We start from the raw sequence: 22,686 nt of genomic DNA on the forward strand, positions 1-22,686 counted from the left end.
GAATATCGTGTTAGTTTTGATCAGAGATGATGTTTTTAAGCATTTAGACCAGGTCAGGTCAGGTCAGGTCAGGTCAACCGGTAGGGGTTGTGACGGGTATTCGTAATACGTGTCAACCGCCTCGGATAGCTTCGTAACATGTTACGAAGGCACCAAAACTACTTCGTAAATGTTCAAATGGTTGCTTAATTCTAATTCAGCTCCAAAAACTAGCCTAGAAACATGTAAAACTCGAAAAAGTGAACGAGGTCACCCGAGGTCACCAAAGGTCAATGACCTGACCTGACCTTCAGGTGACCTTGACACCCACCCTAATGCATGGGAGCAACATCAAATCACATGTTTGAACGTTTGAAACCACGAAAAGCTTGCAAACGCGCGGCTAATGCGAGCCGACATGCGCCGAACCGCGATTTCGGCCAAACATGGTCACAGAAAAGAGGTCACAGGTCAAAGGTCATTGGGGTCAGGGTCATGAAATTTTCAGGGTATGTGTAAAATTGATCAATGCGAGGGTACTGAAAGTTTCGTCGCGATCGGCCGCTTTTTATGCGAGTTATTCGCGAAAAACCTTAGGGGGGTTGCATCAACCCCCCTGTGCCGGCGAGGGTTAATGAGCTGGCGCGCCGTCCTGCATGAAATTCAGGCAACTAAAGATACCTACCTACCTACAAGTAGTTTGTATTAACCCGCGCGGGGCTGGGGTCTCCAGCCGAACGCGCGGGGCTGGGGGGGGAAATTTTACCCCTCCCCCCTGTTATCTCCCGAACTAATGGTCCGATTTGGAAAATTCAAACGCCAATCGAAAGCTCTCATCACGAACAACTAAAAACATGTACTTAATTTAAAGTTTGAGGTCAAGGTCAAGGTCAGGTCAAGGGTACAAATTGCAAGTTTCTACAGTATCGGCCTTGCACCGTAGTTGCCGAAGAATGGAGTCATGAACTGAGACTGATCGCCCAAAACGTGTTCTTAGGCTACCAAGACAATAATCGTTGCATACGATATCATTCAGAGGTCAAGGTCAAGGTCAGGTCAGGTCAGGTCAGGTCACCAAAAAACAAAATATAGAAAAGGGCATGTGCGACACATGTTTTATGGGTCAGTTTACTCATAGAATTCAATAGGCACACTCAATAAGTGATATGGACCACCTCTGGATGAATTTCAGGTCGAGGTCAGGTCAAGGTCAGGTCAAGCTGAGGTCAAATTTTGAAGTTGGTTGTTAAGGCCTAAAAAGGTGTCTATCTGATGCAGTTTTTCACGGCGAATCGAATGGTGCTATTTTTGTTTCCGTACGAGATCTAGAACTTCCAAAAAAGTCATTTTTCAAAAAAAATTGTGTGTCGTGACGTCATAAAATTTTGAATAACTCCCACATTTTTGAACCGATTCTTCTAAAAATTGGTATGTAGGTGCACATAGACCACTTCTCTGACATATATTCCGGTTTTTTCGATAGACTCAAAATTTTGGATTTTATAATCATTTTCCAAAAAAAGTCAGTTTTTTGAAGAAAAAATGGCCAAAATCCAAAATTTAAAAAAAACGAGATAGCCATTTGATAGACAAAGTAGAATTACGTATAACCTTTTTGTAACGTCTTGATTCCTTTAAAAATGAAGATGTTAGCGGCGTTTGAAATTTTGCCGTTTTTGAGGCGAAAATGGCGAACATGACGTCACTAAACCGTCAACTTCTCAAAAATTTTCCGACGGATTTCGCTCAACTTTTCAGGGAACGTGTCAAATTGATGTAAGAAAAGGTACTGTAAGTTTGGCTGCGCTGCGCGCCGCCGTTTTTGAGATATTGCAAATATTCGCGAGAGGGGGGGTAAATTTACCCCCCCCAGCCCCGCGCGGGTTAATTGACTTTTGGGGAACGGGTCCAGCTGGTTCCGATTCCAATTAAGACCGGGTCCGACCATGGCTCTAGAAATGTCCAGCCGGGTCTGGGTCACTCTGTAGGTACCTACCTACGGCCGGTGAAAAGGCGTAACTTACGGTTTCGGCTCCATCATCTGGCAGAGGCTCATAAGTTGTAGAATAATAGGCATTAGGCAATAGCTCCTATTGGCGAAAGCTGTGAGGGTACTTTTTGAGGTCACTTAGGTCATTTAAAACATTGAGAATTAGTAGCAAAACTGTGTTTAGCTAATCGACTGGTTGCATTTTATTACATATTTTTTGTAGGAGTCTTTGTGTCATAGAATAGCAAAAAGAGAAGCAGTAAAGTAGCGTTGTCACTTTAGCACGCCTTGCGCCGATCATTGGACTGACGCAAACTGACGCACATGTGTGCCGCTTTCATCTAATGTTGAATATTGGACGTTTTATTCATATTTATTTTACGTACATTGATAGTATATAGAGCCTTGGCAAATATTATCATTAAAATATTTCAGGTGAGCCCCTGTCCCTGTGTAAGTGTGTGTTAGCAGTATTGGCTTTCATCTGAACGTTTTGATAAGGGATTTCACGCGCTGCTTCAGCTTTGTAAAATAAAAATGAAAATTCGAAGGAATAATGAGTAGGTAGCGCCGAACCGTGTAAAACGCCCAGGGTAGGTAAAACGCCCCATGCCGTTATGACCTTACCTTACCTTACCTTAAAGAAGGGACCCTCCCACCTTCAAAAAAGATAATGAATTGGCATGAAAGTGATGTCGCTCGGTTTAGAAAGAGCGAAAATGAATATATACCTACCAAATTTCATCGAAAAATATGCACAGGTTTTCAAGATATTAGACTTTTACTTTTGTTTACTTTTTGGGATCTCCGCTGTTCCTAGCAACGTTATTTGAAAGTGTGGCATTTGTTGCATGCAAAGCAGCATATACCACTGCGTGCTACCAAACGTTTTAGTGAAATATTTAAAAATCGTTAATCTCCGCTGACGTCACAAATTCTAAGGGGGCAGTCCAATGCATTAGCCCCTTAGAATCCGAAAACTGCAAGTTTGAAATTTGATATCTCAGAATTAAAACATTTTTTGATGTTTTGAATGCCCAAACCGTTATTTTCAGGCCATGGCCACCAATTTGGCTATCTCAACTCAAAACTAATGTTAAGGTGGGATGGTCACTTTAATTTGATAGGAATTTAGAGGCGACTTGGCACTTGGTCTGTAGGGAACCATTCTCATCGAGCTCTTGACATATTTGACCTTTCTAACTCCTATTAGGTATGTTGTAGGTACTTGATGTTTGGGTATATGTCAAGATAAGGTTCAATCTACAGTTGTGGCGCTTTTGATACAGATATGAAACAGCATAAATTTTAGGTTGTAAGTTGGTAGGTTTGATGGTTGTAACTTGTAGGTAAGTAGGTAAGATTAGGTCAGGTTTGATTATGTTATTTCCTTTTATTTTTGAGACATGTAAGTATCAATTTTTGATTCAGGATGTCAAATGATATGATATTGTAAAAAAATTGTCCTTAAAATCTTTTAAGGACTTTATCTTGACATTTACCGATGTTTGCCCAGTGGCCTGGGCAGCTACCTTACTTGCCCCCAGCATGCCAGTTTTGGGGAGCGTTAAGATTTTGTCACTTACCTTTCTGACAACTTCTTCGCATGACCATTTACCATGGCGTATGGTCTTTTGCAGATCTCATTTTCCTTCAGTGACTGGTCCATGATCCTGACACTTTTTTATCCCTGGCTTTGAGATCTGCAAATTGCTTTTCAAGGGCTGCCTGCTGGTCCTTCAGGACATTGACACAATTGTTTCCTTCCTTTTATAAACATTACAGGTGAAGCCAGTGCTGTTGAAGCAAAATGCTCCGCTAAAAATGCAAAAAATGCAAAATTTTATTCTCCGGGACCAGGACCAAAATTCAAGGTTCCAACATTGCTGCTGTATCAGTCTCAGAATTTTGTTAGTGGAGCCCACATCTGGCAGCAGTACGGGCAGCACACACAGTTGCACCTCATCACTGCCAGATCATCGCTAAGTTTATATGATTCTGCCAGATGTCTATGTTTTGAGGATAATTCTGATAAGGCAGTATTCTATAAAAGTAGTGTTGTTTAGCCAGGATATTGAGGGGGAAAATTCAAGCCAAATATAAAATTGATATCTCAAACAAGAACATCCTGCAGAATGTGTCTTGTACCTTACCAAAATATAGCAACTTAGTGTCTCCAGAACTATGCTAGTCTCTTTGAACCCAATCCAACAGGTTATGCACCTGCCCCCAATAGCTGAGACCCTTCTCGCACTGCGGCAGGCTCGGTTGGTGGCATGGACGACAGTAGCGTCAGCGAGGGTGTCGAGGAGGCGCGCGAGGCCACGGAGAGTCTGCTGGGCGCGCTCTCGCCGGCGGCCGCCGACGACGGTGCCCGGAGCGCGGCCAGCAGCCCGATCGGGCCGGCGGCCGTGCCCGAGTCGCCGCCCGCCACGCCGGCGGCCGCCACGCCGCCCGAGTCGCCGCCGCCGGCGCCGCAGACGCCCGGCTCGCCGCCCGAGTCGCCGCCGCAGAGCCCGGCCGCGCCGCCGGCGCCGCCGGCGCGCCGCTCCACGCCGCTGACACAGGAGACGCTGAACCTCACCATCGATAATGACCTGGACTTTGAGGCCGAGGCGCCCGAGCCGGCCGGCGAGTGCGAGGCGCTGCCGACCGACGCCGCGGACACGGGCCGGGACGGAGACGGAGACGGAGACGGGGACCGGGACGGAGACGGAGACGGAGACGGGGAGGACGGCGAGTGCGCCGACGACGATGAGGTCCCCGCCGGCCGGAGTGGGCCGTCGGGCGGCGCGCGGCTCGACGACGACGACTCGCTGGAGGAGGGCGAGATCTCGGACGACGAGGACAAGAACCTGCGCAACGAGCCCAAGTCCATCTGCCGCTTCTTCAACAAGGGCCAGTGCACATGGGGCATCAGCTGCCGGTGAGCGCGCCGCCGTGCAGCCGGCGCGGCGCGGGGCGGGGCCGGGCCACTGACGGGCGCGGGATGGCTGGCGGTAGGCGGGCGGAAGGGTGGGCTGATGCTGCGATTGACATGAAACTTCGTATACCCACTACATTAATTTCTACTATCTGTGAGCTTTTTTGTCTGTTTCAGTCGAAACAGGGGTTATGGATCGATTTTTTTGACGTCGCAACATAAGGAACAAAGTTTCTCGGTCTCATCAAGACGTATTTTTATTGGAAACCCGCAACAAGCTTCGAATTACAGCATAACTTGGATTTTGAAATCAAAATTATTTACTCATACTATTCAAATAGCTTTCTTTTTGCTGCAAAAAATGTCCTTGGCATCTCCTTTTTATAGTTTATAAGAAGGAAACGGCTGTATCCCGGCAGTTGCTGGGGCATTTCGCCACCCGCCGTTTGCTGAGGAGGGGGGGGGGGCGTTAAACGCCCCCAGCCGATAGCTCGAAAACCAATAGGCGCAGTGAAACGCACGAGGCGGCCCCTCAGTCATGGGCGCTCGGCTGAGGGCTTATTCAAACGCCGCGTGATTTTTTTTCTATCGCCAACTAGTGTCAGTATCTTTTTTTTCATCTGCAGATTTATCCACCCTGGTGTGACAGACAAGGGCAACTACAACATGTTTGCGCCGGCCAAGCCGCCTCCGCCGCCCAAACCATCAGACGAGGAAGAGGAGCAGAAGAAGAAAGAAGAAGAAAAGGATAAGGACAAAGAAAAAGCCGAGGATAAGAATAAGGATAAAGATGATGAAGATAAGGTAGTAATTAGTATGCTTCCAAAGGAATTACAAATATCAATTCATTGGCTAAAACTTTAACTATATTGTGGGTGACAGGTTAGCCAGTGAGCATTGTAGATAATAGGCCATGTCGTCAATGTTACTGCTATGTTGGGTAGTTGAGTGGCAGACTCGGGCAAATAACTCCCTCTCCTAGCATTTTAGCTGCTGAATAGCGTGATTTTTCATAGAACTTTTCCAGCTTTTCTTATCATTTGCCAAGTGTAGCAGGTCCAAAGAAATGTTACTCTGTCTACGGTCTACCATGTGAACAGCATAGGATGTATTTAGCGTTTCAGCCGACTGTGGCTGCGTTGTCGGCCTGTCTGAGTGGCCGGTAGTCGGCTGGTCGGCGGCCCTGGGAGCGCCGTGCCGTCTGCGACCGCTCGGTGACCGGCAATCTGTGTTGCAGCGCGCGCCGCCGCCGCCGCCGCCGCCGGAGCCGGCGCCCCGGCCGGGGCCCGGCTTCGAGACCGCCTGGGAGCGCGCCATGAGGGAGGCCAAAGAGCGCGTCCGGAAGGCCTCCAAGCGGCGCCAGACAGACGTCGATTTCGAGGAGAAGAAGATGAACCTGAGCCTGGCGCAGGCCGAGTTCGACAAGGAGAACGACTATTACACGCGTCCGGCGAGCCCTACCGTCAAGGAGGACGCGTACCGCCGCCGGGGGTGAGCCGGCCGCCGGCCCAGCGCGCGCGCCCGCCCGACCGACCAGTCATTCTTTGTCCGGTGACCGCGAGTAACCAGAGTAACTCACAGTGGGACAGTGTCCCGTTGGTTAGGACCGCTAGGCGCCGCCGGGGCGAGACGTGCGCGCGCGCGAGAGAGAGAGAGGACGCCGCCGCCGGGCGGTGGTCAGCCGGTCCGAACTGCACCAGGTGAGTGGCGGGCACTGCCGACAGGCGGCCGCACCGGGCGACTCTGCCGCGCCGCGCTCCACTACTTGCTTTGAACGGGAGCCGCAGCGCTGGCCAGTTAATCAGTAACTGTCTTGGCTTACTTTTACATGTCAGTGACAGCCCGCTGACGTAGCCGAATGATTTCTCGGTCCGTTGGGACCGGGATGTTGTCCTTTCGATGTTCAGACATAGGCATGGCCTTTGTTCCCGTCGGGCGCCGTCGCGGCTGGTCAGCCGTGGACTGGGAGCGTGGCGCCTCCCCCTCCCCCGTCTCCCCTCCGCCCGTCTGACCGCCACCGTCTGTCGCCGGGCAGGTTCGTCGATCCGTACGACCCGTACGACCCGTACGAGCCGCGGCGCCGCTCGCCGCCGCCGGAGGTGTACCGGGTGGCGCCGGCGCCGCCGTACCCGCCGCGGCGGCTGCTGCCGGGCCGGCCGCCGCGGCCCGAGCTGCCGCCGCTGGGCGCGCCCTACCTGGCCGGCGGACCGCCCATGTTCCGCGGCCGGCCGCCGCCCGGCCCGTACGGCCCGGCTCCGGGATACCCGCCGGCCGAGCCGCCGCGGCCGGGCCGCGCTCCGTTCCGCGGCCGCGTGGCGCCGCCGCACCCGGGCTACCCGGCGGGCCCGCCGCGCCGCCGGCCCGCCTCCCGCGAACGGCTCAGCGAGGAGCGCCGCTTCGGAGCGTCGCCGCCGCCGGAGCGCAGCTGGAAGGCGGAACGGTCAGTCGGCCGGCCCACAGCGGCAACGGGCGGGAGCGTCGTCTTGGGTGATGCGCAGAGAGTTTCTGACGTATTTCTGTTAATGCTCACTATTTCTGTTGCAGCTTCTGTCAAACCGGTTACGGCCTTTGTGTCGTCCTTGTCTTGCAGTATTTTTAAGGCTGAAGTAACTGCGGAGATGATTGTATGATATCCCAGTGTTGTGATGCTCATAAATGGTCCACATCACCGTGAAAGTACGGCGTAATTTCACCTCTGTAGCGGCTGGTGATAACCAGAAGGGGCGGCAGTGCGGTGTGTTGGTGCGGCCGTGTGTGACCGGCGCCCCGGTGCCGCCCGCCCCATCCGGTCCGTCGCGCGGCGTCTGACCGGCGCCCCGGCCCCGTCCGGCCCGTCCCCTGTGCACAGGTACCGGGAGGTGGCCACCGCGCGCCGAGGCAAGGGCGACGAGTTCGTCGACCCGTGGATGCGCGCCAAGTCGCCCAAGGGCGGCCGCCGGCGGCGCAGCTACTCGTCCGGCTCGTCGGCGCGCTCCTTGTGAGTGCTGCCTCCTCCCTCGTCCGCAGTGTTTGCTCCTCCCCGTCCGCTGTTTGTCAGTGTTTGTTCCTTTCCCGTCCGCTGTATGTCATTGTTTGTTCCTTCCTCTGCCGTTGTATGTTGTCAGTGTTTGCTCTCCCTCATCCCCTTTTTTAGTGTTTGTTCCTTCCCCGTCCGATGTATGTTGTCACTGTCAGTGTTTGTTCCTTCCTCGTCCGTTGTATGTTGTCAGTGTTTGTTCCTTCCTCGTGTGGGGCGTTCCACGACAAATCGACAAGTGCCCTGCACCCTCATATTTTATTTTTTGCTTAAAAATGGTCTAATGGGTTGTGATGGGCGGGGAAGCCAGCTGTGGCAAGGATTTTTTTCTTCGAACAACGGTTTCCGAGATATAGCCTCTGGCAATTCCTGGAGTTCGCGCTGCAGCCCTATGTTTGGCGGCCTATAACTCAGAAACTATTGGTTTTTTTACGATAAAAACTTTATATGGTTCAACTCACAATCAACCAACAAACATTTTGGCTATCTCGGATTTTCAATTTTTGAAAATTTTGATCACGTGACCTTTTGTCCTATTTTTCGAAGAGTGACCTTGATACTTTCCCCACTGAAAGTTGCAATTTTGTCTGATGACGATTAAAGCCTTATCGATTGTCATTCATATGCGATAATAAAAAAGTGGTTATCGCCCTGCGTTGACCTCAGGTCAGGTCATTTTTATGACCTGTCCATTATTACGAGCGGGAGCGACAGCGAGATCTCGAGAATAAAGCAAGATAGCGACAAGCGGTAAACGGTAAAGGGTACACACGGATAAGGTCTATAATTTTACTAAGGTCATTTTCAGGTCAGGTCAAAGATGACGTCACAGGAGCTAAAAGGAAGTCAAAATAGCGGCACTATACCATATTTATGTACATATTGTGGCGGTCACACTTCGTCCTCCCCTCTCTGCGCCCGCGCGACCGCCCCTGCGCGCGGCCGGCCGGACGACCGTCCGCCGGCTAACCTCTGCCCCGGGGCGGAAGGTCACGACCCTGGCCCGCCCCGCCCGGCCGAGCGCCGCGCGGGCCCGACAGTTTACTGCGAGTCGTCAAGGTGAGTGCGCGCAACACGTGGTGGCAGCGGAAAAGTGCCGGCCATGGCTATGGCGAAGAACTATCGCTTACCGGAGTTTGACGGCAGTGGTAGCGTGAAGACATGGATTAGCAAGATGGAAGTGATTGCCCGCGCTTGTAACTGGGACACTACGAAAACGGAGCCGACGGCACCCAACGACGTAACCACGGCGGTGATGGCCCTCCCAGCGATCACCGGCCGAGCGTTCGACTTTGTGATGCGCCTCTCAGATGACGATCGGAACAGCTGGAGGCGACTGTGCGAAAAGCTGAAAGCCGAGTTCGACGCACCCGGACTTACGGTGCAATACGCATTGGAATTTCATCAGCGAATTCGGGCACCCGGTGAATCACTGGCGACGTTCCTATACGATCTGGAAACGCTGTGCGCCCGTGCATACCCCGAGTGGGAGGACACCACGTACCGCCAACGCCTGGTGAAGGATCGGTTCCTGATGGGGATCGGAGACAAGTCGCGAAAACATATTCTTTCATTCTACCAGCCGACGTGGTCGACCGAGGAGGTTCTCCTGGAGGCGAGGAAGCTGGAGCAGATCGAGACGTCGGCAGGAGGTGGTGCCGCCGTAGGTGCCGTCCATGGCCCTCCGAAAGGAGACCAGTCGGACAGCTGGAGCACTGGCTCCCGTCCCAACCCCAGCGACACTTCTGCGTTGTCAGCACTAACCAGTAGGATCCAGATGATGGAAGAGCAGATGCAGGCGTGCCGTGTGTTCCGTCCCAGCCGCGACTATGGCCGACCTTCCAACAGACGCCGTACGCCGAGCCGCCGGAGGAATGAGGGCTGTTTCAACTGTGGTGAATACTCCCACTGGCGCTCCGAGTGTCCGTACCTGCATCCCGCGGACCGGCGTTCGGGAAACGGCAGCGGGCCGAGGAAGATGTGAGCCGCCGCTCCTCGGTCCCCGCTGTGGTAGCCTCTTCTAAGGCGGCTCGCACGACCCCGCTGATCCAGGGCACCATCGATGGCGTCCGCGTCACGTGGCTGGCTGATACTGGCAGTGACGTCACCTTCGTCACCAGCAGCTGTCCGGCGGTAAGGCGCAAGGCGTTCCGGCCCCCCGCGCACCCTGCCTTGGCCCCAGTGACCATTGATGGCACGCCGCTGAAGGTGAGGGGAACTGTTGATGCGACCATTGTGTGTGGCCACCTGCCGGCGCAACGTCACACAATACTGATCATTGACAGTGTGAATACGGAGTGCGTGCTCGGCAATGATTTTTTGTCCCTGTACGGTGAAGTGGCACTCGACTTCGTGCGCATGACAATGAGGATGACCGAACCTTCCACGGCCGACAGACATGCGCCCAGCAGCGGGGGCGGGCCCGGTGAGAGGCCGGTGCAGCCCAGCGGCCCAGCTGTGATGGCGGACGCAGGGAGCCGCTGCGCCAGGACCGATGCTCCTGCCTGGCCAGCAGCGGTCAGCTCACCGGCCGAGGACGACGGACACCCGGTTGAGCTCGCAGCGGACGTCACGGTTCCCGCAGCGTCTGAGGTGCTGTTGATGGGCAGGGTACTGGCCGGCGCTCGGTGGGTGCCTGGGCAGCACATCAGCCTGGTCGAAGACGGGAAGTTCACACAGCGCTACGGGGACAGCCTATGTGTCTCAAACTCTGTGGACGTTATCAGGGCTGACAGCGTGGTCCAGTTGCGACTATGCAATCCAGGCCAGAGTGATGTGAAATTGTACAGGTCGTGCACCGTCGCCCGATGTACAGGCTACGTGGACCCGCCGGCGGTGCGCGCCTCGACGCTGAGTGGCCTCAGTCAGGCGGAGCGGGAGGCAAGAGATCGACGGCTGAAGGACACCGTACGCAGCAAGGTGGCTGAGGCGGACGTAACGGACGAGCAGCGCCGAGCTCTGGCGGCGGTGCTTCTTCAACGCAGCGACGCGTTCTCTGTGCAGGGCGAGGTCGGCATGTGTGACCTGGTGAAGCACCGCATACGGCTCAAAGACCCGTGTCAGACGCCCATCCGGATTCCTCCGCGCCGGACTGACTGGGAGACCCGACGGAAGACCGAGGAATTCTGCGATGATCTTCTACGGAAAGGACTCATCCGCAAGAGCCACAGCCCCTGGAGCGCGCCTGTCGTCATGTGCAAGAAGAAGGACGGCAGCAGCCGACTGACAATCGATTATCGAGGCCTCAACAAGGTTACTGAGTTCGACGCGCACCCACTCGTCCGGATCGACGATGCTCTGGACTGTCTACAGGACAACAGCTTCTTCACCACACTCGACCTGGCCAGCGGATACTGGCAGTTCAAGATGGACGAGCGCGACATCGAGAAGACGGCGTTCTCGACGCACAGTGGCCACTACGAGTGGCTGAGAATGCCTATGGGACAGAAGAACTCCGGTGCAACCCTGCAGATGGCGCTCCAGATGCTTCTGGCGGACTCCAACTGGCTGTACACGCTGTCGTACGTGGACGACGTCATCCTCTGGTCGAGGGATTTCGACACTCACCTGAAACGACTGGACGAAATCCTGGGGAAGTTCGCGGACGCCAGTCTGCTGCTGAAGCTGGAGAAGTGCAGCTTCGCCCAGAGGGAAGTGCGCTACCTGGGGTACCTGGTGACCCAGCTCGGAATCCGGCCAGACCCAGCCAAGCTAAAGGCCGTGAGTGACTACCCGACACCAACAACGCATGAGGAGCTGCAGAGGTTCGTTGGCCTCACATCTTACTACCGACGCTTCTGTCAGAAGTATGCCGACATCGCTAAGCCGCTGCTGAAACTCTTGGAGAGGAAGGCTGACCGTTCCTTCAAGAACGTCTTCAAGTGGACTACCGAGTGTGACGGTGCCTTCCAACGCCTGAGGGACGTTCTCGTGACTGCTCCAGTCCTGGTGTACCCCAAGATGGACAGCGACTTTGAGCTGACCACTGATGCGTCTGATGTTGGGATTTCAGCGATCCTGTCTCAGAACGGCCGACCCGTTGCATTTGCTAGCAGAGTGCTGACCAAGGCTGAACGGAACTACTCTACTACGGAGAAGGAGTGTTTGGGACTGGTCTGGGCCGTAGAGCACTTCAGGGTCTACATCTACGGGAGACGATGTGTCCTCAGAACGGACCACAACCCGCTGTTGGCCCTGGCCTCATCGAACAAATTGAAGGGACGCCTTGCCAGATGGGCTCTGAAGCTCTCGGAGTTTGAGCTCGACATAGAGCACGTTGCTGGGAAGTCCATTCCTCACGCTGACGCGCTGTCCCGTGCGCCGGTCAGCGCGGTGCAACTAACAGACACGGCTCTGGTGACGCCGGAGGAGCAGGAGAGGGACGACACGCTGCGCTACGTCAAGGACGGCATCGCGACCGGCAGGCTGGCTCAGACTGCCCCGGAGGGAGCACGGCAGTTGTGGAGAAGGAGAGGCACGTTGAGGATCGAAGCCGGCCTGCTGATTAACAGACACAAGTTTCGCGGTCGAGAACGCGATCAAATTGTCGTGCCGGCCCACCTGGTACCTGCAGTACTGAGGCTAGCGCACGACGAGCCAATGTCGGGTCACCAGGGAGGAAGGCGGACGCTGCACAGAGTAAAAGACCGGTTTTTCTGGAGCTCAATGATCTCAGACGTCCTCGACTGGTGCCATACATGTCAAACATGCCTTCATGTAAAGCAGGCGGACCAACGCGACAGGGCCCCACACCAACCGCTTCCGGTTCCACTGCGGCCATGGGATTTCGTGTCTATCGACATCTGCGGACCTTTCTCGCCCAGCCGGAGGGGTAACAAGTACATACTTGTCGTCACAGACCAGGCAACGAAATGGACAGAAGCGTTCCCGATGGAGCGTCAGGATGCCGAGAGCGTCTGCAAGATTGTTATGGACGAGATCATCTGCCGTTTCGGTGTTATGCGTCAGATTCACTCGGATCAAGGGAAGCAGTTCGAGTCTGAGCTCTTCCGTAAGCTATGCGCAAGATTTGGGATAAAGAAAAGCCGAACATCCTCCTATCACCCACAGGGGAACCCGCAAGCAGAGCGGTTCATGAGAACACTCGGCAACATGCTCCGGGCCTACGTGTCAGAGAACCATGCTGACTGGGACGAGAGGCTCCCGGACGTCATGGCTGCATACCGAACAAGCGTACACGACACAACAGGTCAGACGCCTCACATGCTGCTGCTCGGCTACGAGGCCACAACTCCAACGGAACTCGCAGCAGGTCGCACCCGAGACGACAGTCAGATGGGGTCACGACTGCGTGAGCTTGACGAGCTGCGCCACCAAGTGAAGGAGAAGGTGGAAACCAGCAGGCGTGACCACCGGCAGAAGCAAACTGTCAGATTCCGTCAACACGCTCCGGGGGACTTTGTAATGGTGTCTAACATGAGCAGAAAAGTTGGTGTCAGTCCAAAGCTTTCCAACAAGTGGATTGGACCGTTCGAGGTCCTCCAACTGAAGAGCGAGGTAACCTACCGCGTAAAGGAAGTCAACGGCAGGAAACGTTCTATGATCGTGCATCACGACCGCCTGCGTGCCTGTCCGATGAGGCCGGACCGACTGCTCCCCGTGGACAGCGGTCCGGACAGCGGCAGTTCAACCCCCGTCCGGCCGGCGCCGGCGCCGGCACGTCGGACTGACGAGGCCGGACTGAGCTCGTTCGTGGACCTGACAGTGGAGGAGCCGAGCGACAGCGCGGTACCGGACGAATCTCGCGAACTGGAAGCTGCTGAAAACGCACCTGCTGAAGAGCCTGCTGAATCGGAGCCTTGTTCTCCGCCCGAACTGAGCCGCTACCCGCAACGCCGTTGCCGGCCTCCGCAGTGGCTCACCTACGAGAGGATGTAGCCTGAAGTGGGGAGGGAGGTGTGTGGCGGTCACACTTCGTCCTCCCCTCTCTGCGCCCGCGCGACCGCCCCTGCGCGCGGCCGGCCGGACGACCGTCCGCCGGCTAACCTCTGCCCCGGGGCGGAAGGTCACGACCCTGGCCCGCCCCGCCCGGCCGAGCGCCGCGCGGGCCCGACAGTTTACTGCGAGTCGTCAAGGTGAGTGCGCTCAACACGTTATGAAGTTTTTCTCGAATAACTTTCAAGGTATCCCAGCTAGGAACAAACTAATAGCACCATCGTGATCCTCTCGTCGATCCGCATCGAAACATATGTATGTTGACCTCGAAAGGTCGAAAAGTCAAAAGTTGACCTTAGATCACGTGACCTAAGGTCAACTTTTGACCTTTCGACCTTTTGAGGTCAACATACATATGTTTCGATGCGGATCGACGAGAGGATCACGATGGTGCTATTAGTTTGTTCCTAGCTGGGATACCTTGAAAGTTATTCGAGAAAAACTTCATATATATATGTATAGTGCCGCTATTTTGACTTCCTTTTAGCTCCTGTGACGTCATCTTTGACCTGACCTGAAAATGACCTTAGTAAAATTATAGACCTTATCCGTGTGTACCCTTTACCGTTTACCGCTTGTCGCTATCTTGCTAAATTTATTCTCGAGATCTCGCTGTCGCTCCCGCTCGTAATAATGGACAGGTCATAAAAATGACCTGACCTGAGGTCAACGCAGGGCGATAACCACTTTTTTTACTATCGCGTATGAATGACAATCGATAAGGCTTTAATCGTCATCAGACAAAATTGCAACTTTCAGTGGGGAAAATATCAAGGTCACTTTTCGAAAAATAGGACAAAAGGTCACGTGATCAAAATTTTCAAAAATTGAAAATCCGAGATAGCCAAAATGTTTGTTGGTTGATTGTGAGTTGAACCATATGAAGTTTTATCCTAAAAAAACTAATAGTTTCTGAGTTATAGGCCGCCAAACATAGGGCTGCAGCGCGAACTCCAAGAATTGCCCGAGGCTATATCTCGGAAACCGTTGTTCGAAGAAAAAAATCCTTGCCACAGCTGGCTTCCCCGCCCATCACAACCCCTTACACCAGTTTTCAATGAAGAATAAAATATGAGGGTGCAAATTTAATTTTTTATTTGTCGATTTGTCGTGGAACGCCCCGTGTGCTGTTTGTCAGTGTTTGTTCCTTCCTCGTCCGCTGTTTTTCAGTGTTTGCTCTCCCTCGTCCGCTGATTGTCAGTGTTTGTTACTTCCTCTTCCTCTGTTTGTCAGTGTTTCCTCATTGTCCGCTGTTTGTTGTCAGTGTTTGCTCCTTCCCCGTTCGCTGTTTGTTAGTGTTTCCCCCTCCGCGTCCGCTGTTTGTAGCCAGTGTTTGCTCCTTCCTCGTTCGCTGTATCCTTGCTTTGGGTGTCCCAGTGGTAGGTTTCGGCGCCACTATAGTCGGTTTATTTAACGATGGCGGGTGGCTTAAAGCGCACCAATGAATATGGCACGAGATGAGCGGTAGGATTGAACAGAATGGCCCTGTTCATGAACCCCGGCGGTCGCTGCGGCCAGCCGGGTTGTTACGTCACGAAAAGGGGTGGGGCTCATGTAGTATGACGAATGTATGACGTCACCTTGCTGCGGCCGCTGCGATCTCTGCGGCCGCAATCCAGCGACCGCCGGTCCGCAAGAAAACTAATTGCACTGAACTTGGCGCACTGAAGTCAAATAGGCGCAAGCCGTGTTGTCATGGAGACGATTTTGTAAACAAATTATCTAGCGGTGTGCGTCAGTTGTAAACAATTGTCGGAAACTATTTCGGCAGCAGACGCTGTTCATGGAACGCTGCTGCGGCCGAGTGAGTGATGACGTTTCAAAAATGGGCGAGGCATAGAACCTGCGGCCGGCCGCAGCGACCGCAGACTTCATGAACAGGGCCAAGGTTAAAATGTAAAATCAAGAGGAAGTTGATATTTTTAGATGAACGGCGTTAAAAGGTATTGATGCTTCTCGTGCGCCGCTTTCCACCAAAGCGCTAAAAGCGATCCGCCATCGTTACATGGCGCCCCATGACACGTCCTAGCCCCGGACCGAAGAAATTCTTGGATTTGCCCATGGTGAGGGTTTCTAGGAGCTTAAGTCTAATCGTTTCGATCACGACTAACTTTTCCCAAAAGTTTTACCTTCTTCCAATGTATTCCAATGTTAGGCCTAAACTATCCATTGCCGAATCGGAATCTGTTTGGTAATCGTAAGTCGTAACAATCCACTATGAATTGGGTACCCGATTGACAACTTAAATAATGGTGCCTTTTGTCCCCGTCTGTCTGTACCGCTGTCTGTACCGCTGTGTGTACCGTCTGTCTGTACCGCTGTGTGTAGGGGAAGTTGGGGGAACGCCGAAGACTTTTTTTTCTGACGTCCGTAGCACGCAAGGTAGACAACATAAGCTATTCTTGTTGGCGTCATTCGAGAGGCCAGTCTTTTGCCTTTCAAACATACCAGGCGCATTTGATGAATTCGCATACCGTTAAGCGCACAAACTAAAAATATCAAAGAAGTGACTTTTTCGGCGTTGCCCCGGACTGCGGGGAAAGCCGAAAATGGGAGAAATGATCTACGGGGAATGCCGACATTGATGTTTTGCCATTTTATCTCAAACTTTATCCAGAATTGATCAAAGCTGACACGCGTTTTAAGAGCTTGAGGACGCGGTGCACCCTGGAAGTTATAATTGTGTGATATAATAAGAACATGCCAGGTAAATCATTCCTTATAGGTAACAGGCCGTTGTGTCGGTTGAAAGTGTAATTTGTGTGACTAAAAATACGCGTTGCTATTCTACAGCAGTAAAGTCCACGTAGCGTGCTTTTAACACGTGCGTAATCGCACGTTTTCGGCATTACCCCAGCCTGCCATACTTTCATTTGCAGGCCCATAACTTTTCAACGTGCTGTATAAATTTCAAATAGGCAGCACACTTATGCAAAGACATGCTAAAGATTACTTGACCGAATTGGCCAGACAAACGGTAGCATAATGAGTAAGAAATGCAGCTTCAAAGGCGCATGTAGTACAAGGGAAACGTACCTTGAAAACGCTCTTGGCGCCCTCACAGTCGAAGTATTCCGAATGACGACTCGTAACAAACATGCGATAATTGTAGTCACTTAAGCTTCAGAGCATCACTGACAGGTGGCATCCATGTCTTACGGTTTTCGAAATATCTCGAATTTCGGCTTTGCCCCAACTCCGGCATTGCCCCAACTTCCCCTACCGCTGTCTGTACCGCTGTCTGTACCGTTGTCTATACCGCTGTGTGTACCGTTGTCTATACCGCTGTGTGTACCGCCGTCTATACCGTTGTCTGTACCGCTGTCTGTACCGCTGTGTGTACCGCTGTCTGTACCGCCGTCTGTACCGCTGTGTGTACCGCCGCCTGCGGCCCGGTGTTCCCACGCCGCCGTGCCCGCTCCGGCAGCTCCTCCCGCAGTCGGTCCAGCTCGTTCTCGTCGGCCAGCCGGTCGGGCAGCAGTCGCAGCTCGTCTCGCAGCCGGTCCGGCAGCAGCGGCTCGCGATCGCCGCGACCCGGCCGGCGCAAGGGTGAGTTAATAGTGATACACAGACTGGTCTCGGCCGGCGCAGGGGTGAGTTGATATACACAGACTGGTCTCGGCCGGCGCAGAGGTGAGTTGACACACAGACTGGTCTCGGCCGGCGCAGGGGTGAGTTGACACACAGACTGGTCTCGGCCGGCGCAGGGGTGAGTTAACACACAGACTGGTCTCGGCCGGCGCAGGGGTGAGTTGACAGACACAGACTGGTCTCGGCCGGCGCAGGGGTGAGTTGACACACAGTCACTGGTCTCGGCCGGCGCAGGGGTGAGTTAATAGTGACACACAGACACTGGTCTCGGCCGGCGCAGGGGTGAGTTGACACACAGACACTGGTCTCGGCCGGCGGAGGGGTGAGTTAATAGTGACTTACAGACACTGGTCTCGGCCGTCGCAGGGGTGAGTTGACACACAGACTCTGGTCTCGGCCGGCGCAGGGGTGAGTTGACACACGGACTGGTCTCGGCCGACGCAGGGGTGAGTTGATATACAGTCACTGGTCTCGGCCGGCGCAGGGGTGAGTTAACAGACACAGACTGGTCTCGGCCGGCGCAGGGGTGAGTTGACACACAGTCACTGGTCTCGGCCGGCGCAGGGGGTGAGATGATATACACAGTCACTGGTCTCGGCCGGCGCAGGGGTGAGTTGATACACAGACTGGTCTCGGCTGGCGCAGGGGTGAGTTGACACACACAGACTGGTCTCTGCCGGCGCAGGGGTGAGTTGATACACAGTCACTGGTCTCGGCCGGCGCGCGGGGATGGAGTTGACACACAGTCACTGGTCTCGGCCGGCGCAGGGATGAGTTAACAGACTAGTCTGCCGCTGGGGTTGGAGTTGCAACTGAACTGACTGAGCGGGGAGGAGGGGTGGACTCACAGGGAGGCAGGAGGAGGGGCGGACTGAGCGGGGAGGAGGGGCGGACTGAGCGGGGAGCATAGGCGGACTCACAGGGAGGGGAGGAGGGGCGGACTGAGCGGGGAGGAGGGACGGACTGAAAGGGGAGGAGGGGCGGACTCACAGGGAGGGGAGGAGGGGCGGACTGAAAGGGGAGGAGGGGCGGACTGAGCGGGGAGGATAGGCGGACTCACAGGGAGGGGAGGAGGGGCGGACTGAGCGGGGAGGAGGGGCGGACTGAGCGGGGAGCATAAGCGGACTCACAGGGAGGGGAGGAGGGGCGGACTGAGCGGGGAGGAGGGACGGACTGAAAGGGGAGGAGGGGCGGACTCACAGGGAGGGGAGGAGGGGCGGACTGAAAGGGGAGGAGGGGCGGACTGAGCGGGGAGGATAGGCGGACTCACAGGGAGCGGAGGAGGGGCGGACTGAGCGGGGAGGAGGGGTGGACTGAGCGGGGAGGATAGGCGGACTCACAGGGAGGGGAGGAGGGGCGGACTGAGCGGGGAGGAGGGGTGGACTGAGCGGGGAGGATAGGTGGACTCACAGGGAGGGGAGGAGGGGCGGACTGAGCGGGGAGGAGGGGCGGACTGAGCGGGGAGCATAGGCGGACTCACAGGGAGGGGAGGAGGGGCGGACTGAGCGGGGAGGAGGGACGGACTGAAAGGGGAGGAGGGGCGGACTCACAGGGAGCGGAGGAGGGGCGGACTGAGAGGGGAGGAGGGGTGGACTGAGCGGGGAGGATAGGCGGACTCACAGGGAGGGGAGGAGGGGCGGACTGAGCGGGGAGGAGGGGTGGACTGAGCGGGGAGGAGGGACGGTTACAGGTTACATTGTCATACCTTGGGCAGCAATATGCTGTCGAACCACTATAGCCTGGGCTTTGTTTGTGACACGCTGGTGATCCGCCGGGGCTGAGCCCATCGGACCTGGCCACCCAGCCCGCTAAAGCCACCCAGCCCGCTAAAGTCCGCCACCCGCCATCGGCCTGCTTCTGGTGTGGCCCATGGGGAAGTTCGGATAAGGTGCCCGTTCGGCCAGGAATAGGGGGTTTAGGTGTGGAGAAGAATTTGACTATCCTGAGGACGGGAACGACGGAACGGAGCTGCCTGAGCTCAGGAATTTTTACTTCTAATGTGCTATTGCTGCCACCCAAATATCAGTCTGCTCTTATCATTTACTTTAATTTGCCGTTTAGTGTTCAGTGTTTCCTTTTTTTATTGATAAAAGCTATATAGGCGTCGATATCGACCTTCTCAAATAGGCCTTGGCGGATCTGTCATACTATAAGAAAAAAAAAAACAAGACACCGCCCAGCGGCCGGTGCGACCGATGTTGGTATGAGCTGCCCCGCCCCTAACAGTGTGACCTGACCCCGCCCCAGACAGTGTGACCTGACCCCGCCCCAAACAGTGTGACCTGACCCCGTTCGCCTGACGCTGACCCGCCGTCGGCAGTGTCGTCGGCCGGCCGCGGCGGCCGGTACCCGTCGCACACGATGGGCGCCATGCTGTCGGCGGACTCTGGCGCGGCCCGGCACCGCGACAAGGAGCGCGAGCGGCCCGCAGCCGCCGGCGAGTTCGATTCGCGCACCGGGCGCGACCCTTCGCTGCGCGCCGGTCGCGAGGCGCGCCCGCCGCCGCCACCACCACCACCGCCACCGCCGCCGCCGCCGCCACCTGCGGCCCGCGCGGCCAGGGCGCCGGGCCGCGAGCCCGAGCCGCGGTCAGCGCCGCACAGGGAGGCGGAGGGCCGCGAGTCGCGGCCGGCGCCGCCCGGCAGAGGCGACGAGTCGCGAGCGGGCCGGCATCGGCCGGCGGGGCGCCCGGCGCCCGAGAGCGCCGGTCGGCCGGGCCGCGCCGACACCAAGAGCGGCTCCCGGCCGGCGGCAGCGCCGGACGCCGGCCGGGGCGCGGCGCGCGCCGCCGTCCAGTCCCGGGACAAGCCGGAGAGGGCGCCGAGCCGGCCGGGCCGCGCGCCGGCGCCGGCCGGCCGGAAGGCGGCGCCGGCGCCGCGCCGCCGCCGGTCTCGCTCGCTGTCCGACTCGTCCGACTCGGACTCGTCCCTGTCCCGCTCGCCGTCCCGCTCCCGGTCCCGCTCCCGGTCGCGGACACGGGGACGCGGCTGGCGCCGCTCCCGCTCGCGCTCGCTGAGCACGAGCATCTCGTCTCGCTCGTCCCGCTCGTCGTCTGGCTCGAGCCGCTCCCCGTCCCGAACACCGTCACCGAGCTACAGGAAAGGTGAGCGCCCGGCGGCGCAGCCGGCTCCGCGCAGAATACCGCCGGGCGTGGGGGACTTTCTGTTATTTCTGGTACAAGCCATCACTTGTTTTATTAGAAGATATTGACACATATTATAATGTACTTCACCGTTTGCCCACTCACCCTGTTCCGCGCGCACCGAGGCTGTCTGTACCTACAGAGACTAATCCCGTTTGTATACTTTCCAGGACGGCGGCCTCCAGCGGGACGGAAACCGCCGGCCGCCGGCCACCGGGGCTCCGTGTCGCCGCCCGCCGCCGCTCCGCCCACACCGCCGCCCCCGCCCCCTCCGCCGCCGCCGGCCGCGGCGTCCTCGGCCGTGAGGTCGCCGCCGGCGGCCGCCCGCGCCGCCCCGGCCGGCTACGAGCCGCAGCAAAACCGGCGGCCCATCGACGCACTGGCGGTGAGCGACGGACGCGCACCGGGTCTGAGGGGACGCATACCGGGTCTGAGGGACGCATACCGGGTCTGGCCGGGGACGTATACCGGGTCTGAGGGGGACGCATACCGGGTCTGAAGGGACGCGCACCGGGTCTGAGGGACGCATACCGGGTCTGAGGGACGCATACCGGGTCTGAGGGGACGTATACCGGGTCTGAGAAGGACTGACTGGGGTCTGAGGGGACGGAACGGGTCTTAGGGGGTGGTCCGGGGTCTAAGGGTCTGTGGAGGAAGAACCGGGATGACACCTTTGCTTCGTCGCTCGGTTTTCAAGTAACCCGCCTGGAAAAGATATCCTTATCTTGCACTCGGAGCCATGAAGAATCCTTTATGTGTTCTAATGCAAGTGGAGGGACACCCTGACCCGGCCCGCCTTCTACCATCAGCTGACAATTTGTCTGTCCGTCTGTGTGTGTGTTTGTGGCAAGACGCCTCAGTCCTCCCCTCCGGCACCCAGCCACCAACTGACCCCTGCTATCCGTGTGTCAGGACGCCCAGCACCCCCCGCCCCCCGCCTCCGGCACCCAGCCACCAACTGACCCCTTTACCCATGTGTCAGGACGCCCATCCCCCTCCCCTACGGCACCCAGTCACCAACTGACCCCTGCTATCCGTGTGTCTGTCTGTGTGCTCCAGGACGCGGGCAAGAAGAAGCAGATAAAGCTGACACTGCGCGGCCCGTCGTCGGTACAGCCCAGCCAGCGGGTGGTGGACCGGCTCGGCCTGCACGACACGGACGACTCGGAGCCCGAGTCGGCCGCGCCGCCGGCCGGCAGCGCCCGCAAGCGCGCCGCCGACCAGCCGGCGGCCGGCGCGCGGCCCGCCAAGGTGCCGGCGGTGGCCGCCGGCCCGGCCGCCGCCGCCGCCTCCACCGCCCGGCCCACGCCGGTGCCGCGGCCCGTCACCAAAAAGCCGTCCACCTCGCGGCGCGACGAGCTGATGAAGCAGCTCAAGGCCGTCGAGGACGCCATCTCCAAGAAGCGCACCAAGCTGGACGTGCCCAAGAAGGTGTAGCGCCGCTGGCCGGCCTCGGGGAGGTGTTTGTGTGTCTGTGTGTGTGGCCGGGGAGCGGAGCGCTGGTCGCCGGCCCGGGCGACAGCGGGGCCCTGGCCGGTGTACCGGCGCCGGCCGGGCCGAGCTGCGGGCGCCGGCCGGGTCCCAGTAACGGACGGTGTGCGGGCCCCGGCCGGGTCCCAGTAACGGACGGTGTGCGGGCGCCGGCCGGGCCGAGCTGTGGGCGCCGGCCGGGTCCCAGTAACGGCCGGTGTGCCAGCGCCGGTCGGGCCGAGCTGTCCGGCGACTGCCGTCCAGCGGAGGCGCCAGAGACGGACGCCGGGCCGCTGATTTCATCGATCATACCCGGCACGCCTTGTCCGGCGCGATTTAGTGTGAACTCCGTGTTCTCGAATACGGAGGGCACAGACACGAACCAGGGACTGCACATTCGGGGGAGGGGGGAGGGGGCTCTTGTAGACCAACACATCGCTCGCTGTATCCTGTTGGCTACATTTTATCGTGAATAGAGTTCCCGGTGGACAGTGGCCGGTGTGTCGGTGGAGGTCCGGGCGCGCTCCGCGGCGCGGTGTCCGGTGGAGGTCTGCCTCGGGGCGCGGTGTGTCGGTGGAGGTCCGGGCGGGCTCCGCGGCTCAGTGTGGCTCCGGGCGGGC

The 22,686-nt window shown here is 56.9% G+C and overlaps 1 protein-coding gene across 1 annotated transcript; it reads left to right on the plus strand.

The window, feature by feature from the left end:
- Positions 1–2,288: 2,288 nt before the first annotated feature.
- On the plus strand, positions 2,289–22,560 carry LOC122364782 (zinc finger CCCH domain-containing protein 18-like). Its single transcript, XM_043335513.1, has 13 exons — positions 2,289–2,404; positions 4,232–4,895; positions 5,519–5,696; positions 6,130–6,383; positions 6,928–7,049; positions 7,083–7,090; positions 7,169–7,332; positions 7,741–7,869; positions 17,291–17,412; positions 19,775–20,115; positions 20,251–20,557; positions 20,767–20,981; positions 21,656–22,560. Exons 2-13 carry the CDS (start codon positions 4,246–4,248, stop codon positions 22,031–22,033), a joined length of 2,868 nt encoding a protein of 955 aa, XP_043191448.1. The 5' UTR covers positions 2,289–2,404; positions 4,232–4,245; the 3' UTR covers positions 22,034–22,560.
- The last annotated feature ends 126 nt before the right edge of the window (positions 22,561–22,686 follow it).

The sequence above is a fragment of the Amphibalanus amphitrite genome, unplaced genomic scaffold (genome assembly GCF_019059575.1).
Source record: "Amphibalanus amphitrite isolate SeventyFive unplaced genomic scaffold, NRLGWU_Aamphi_draft 000697F_arrow, whole genome shotgun sequence".
Taxonomy (NCBI): Eukaryota; Metazoa; Arthropoda; class Thecostraca; order Balanomorpha; family Balanidae; genus Amphibalanus; species Amphibalanus amphitrite.

Bases quoted from the DNA above. Each gene is read 5' to 3' on its own strand.
- LOC122364782 (XM_043335513.1), top strand. From the start codon at position 4,246: ATGGACGACAGTAGCGTCAGCGAGGGTGTCGAGGAGGCGCGCGAGGCC. The intron at 7,333-7,740 runs GTCAGTCGGCCG...CCCTGTGCACAG, and splicing joins CGCAGCTGGAAGGCGGAACG to GTACCGGGAGGTGGCCACCG. The intron at 20,116-20,250 runs GCGGGCCGGCAT...GCCGCCGTCCAG, and splicing joins GCAGAGGCGACGAGTCGCGA to TCCCGGGACAAGCCGGAGAG.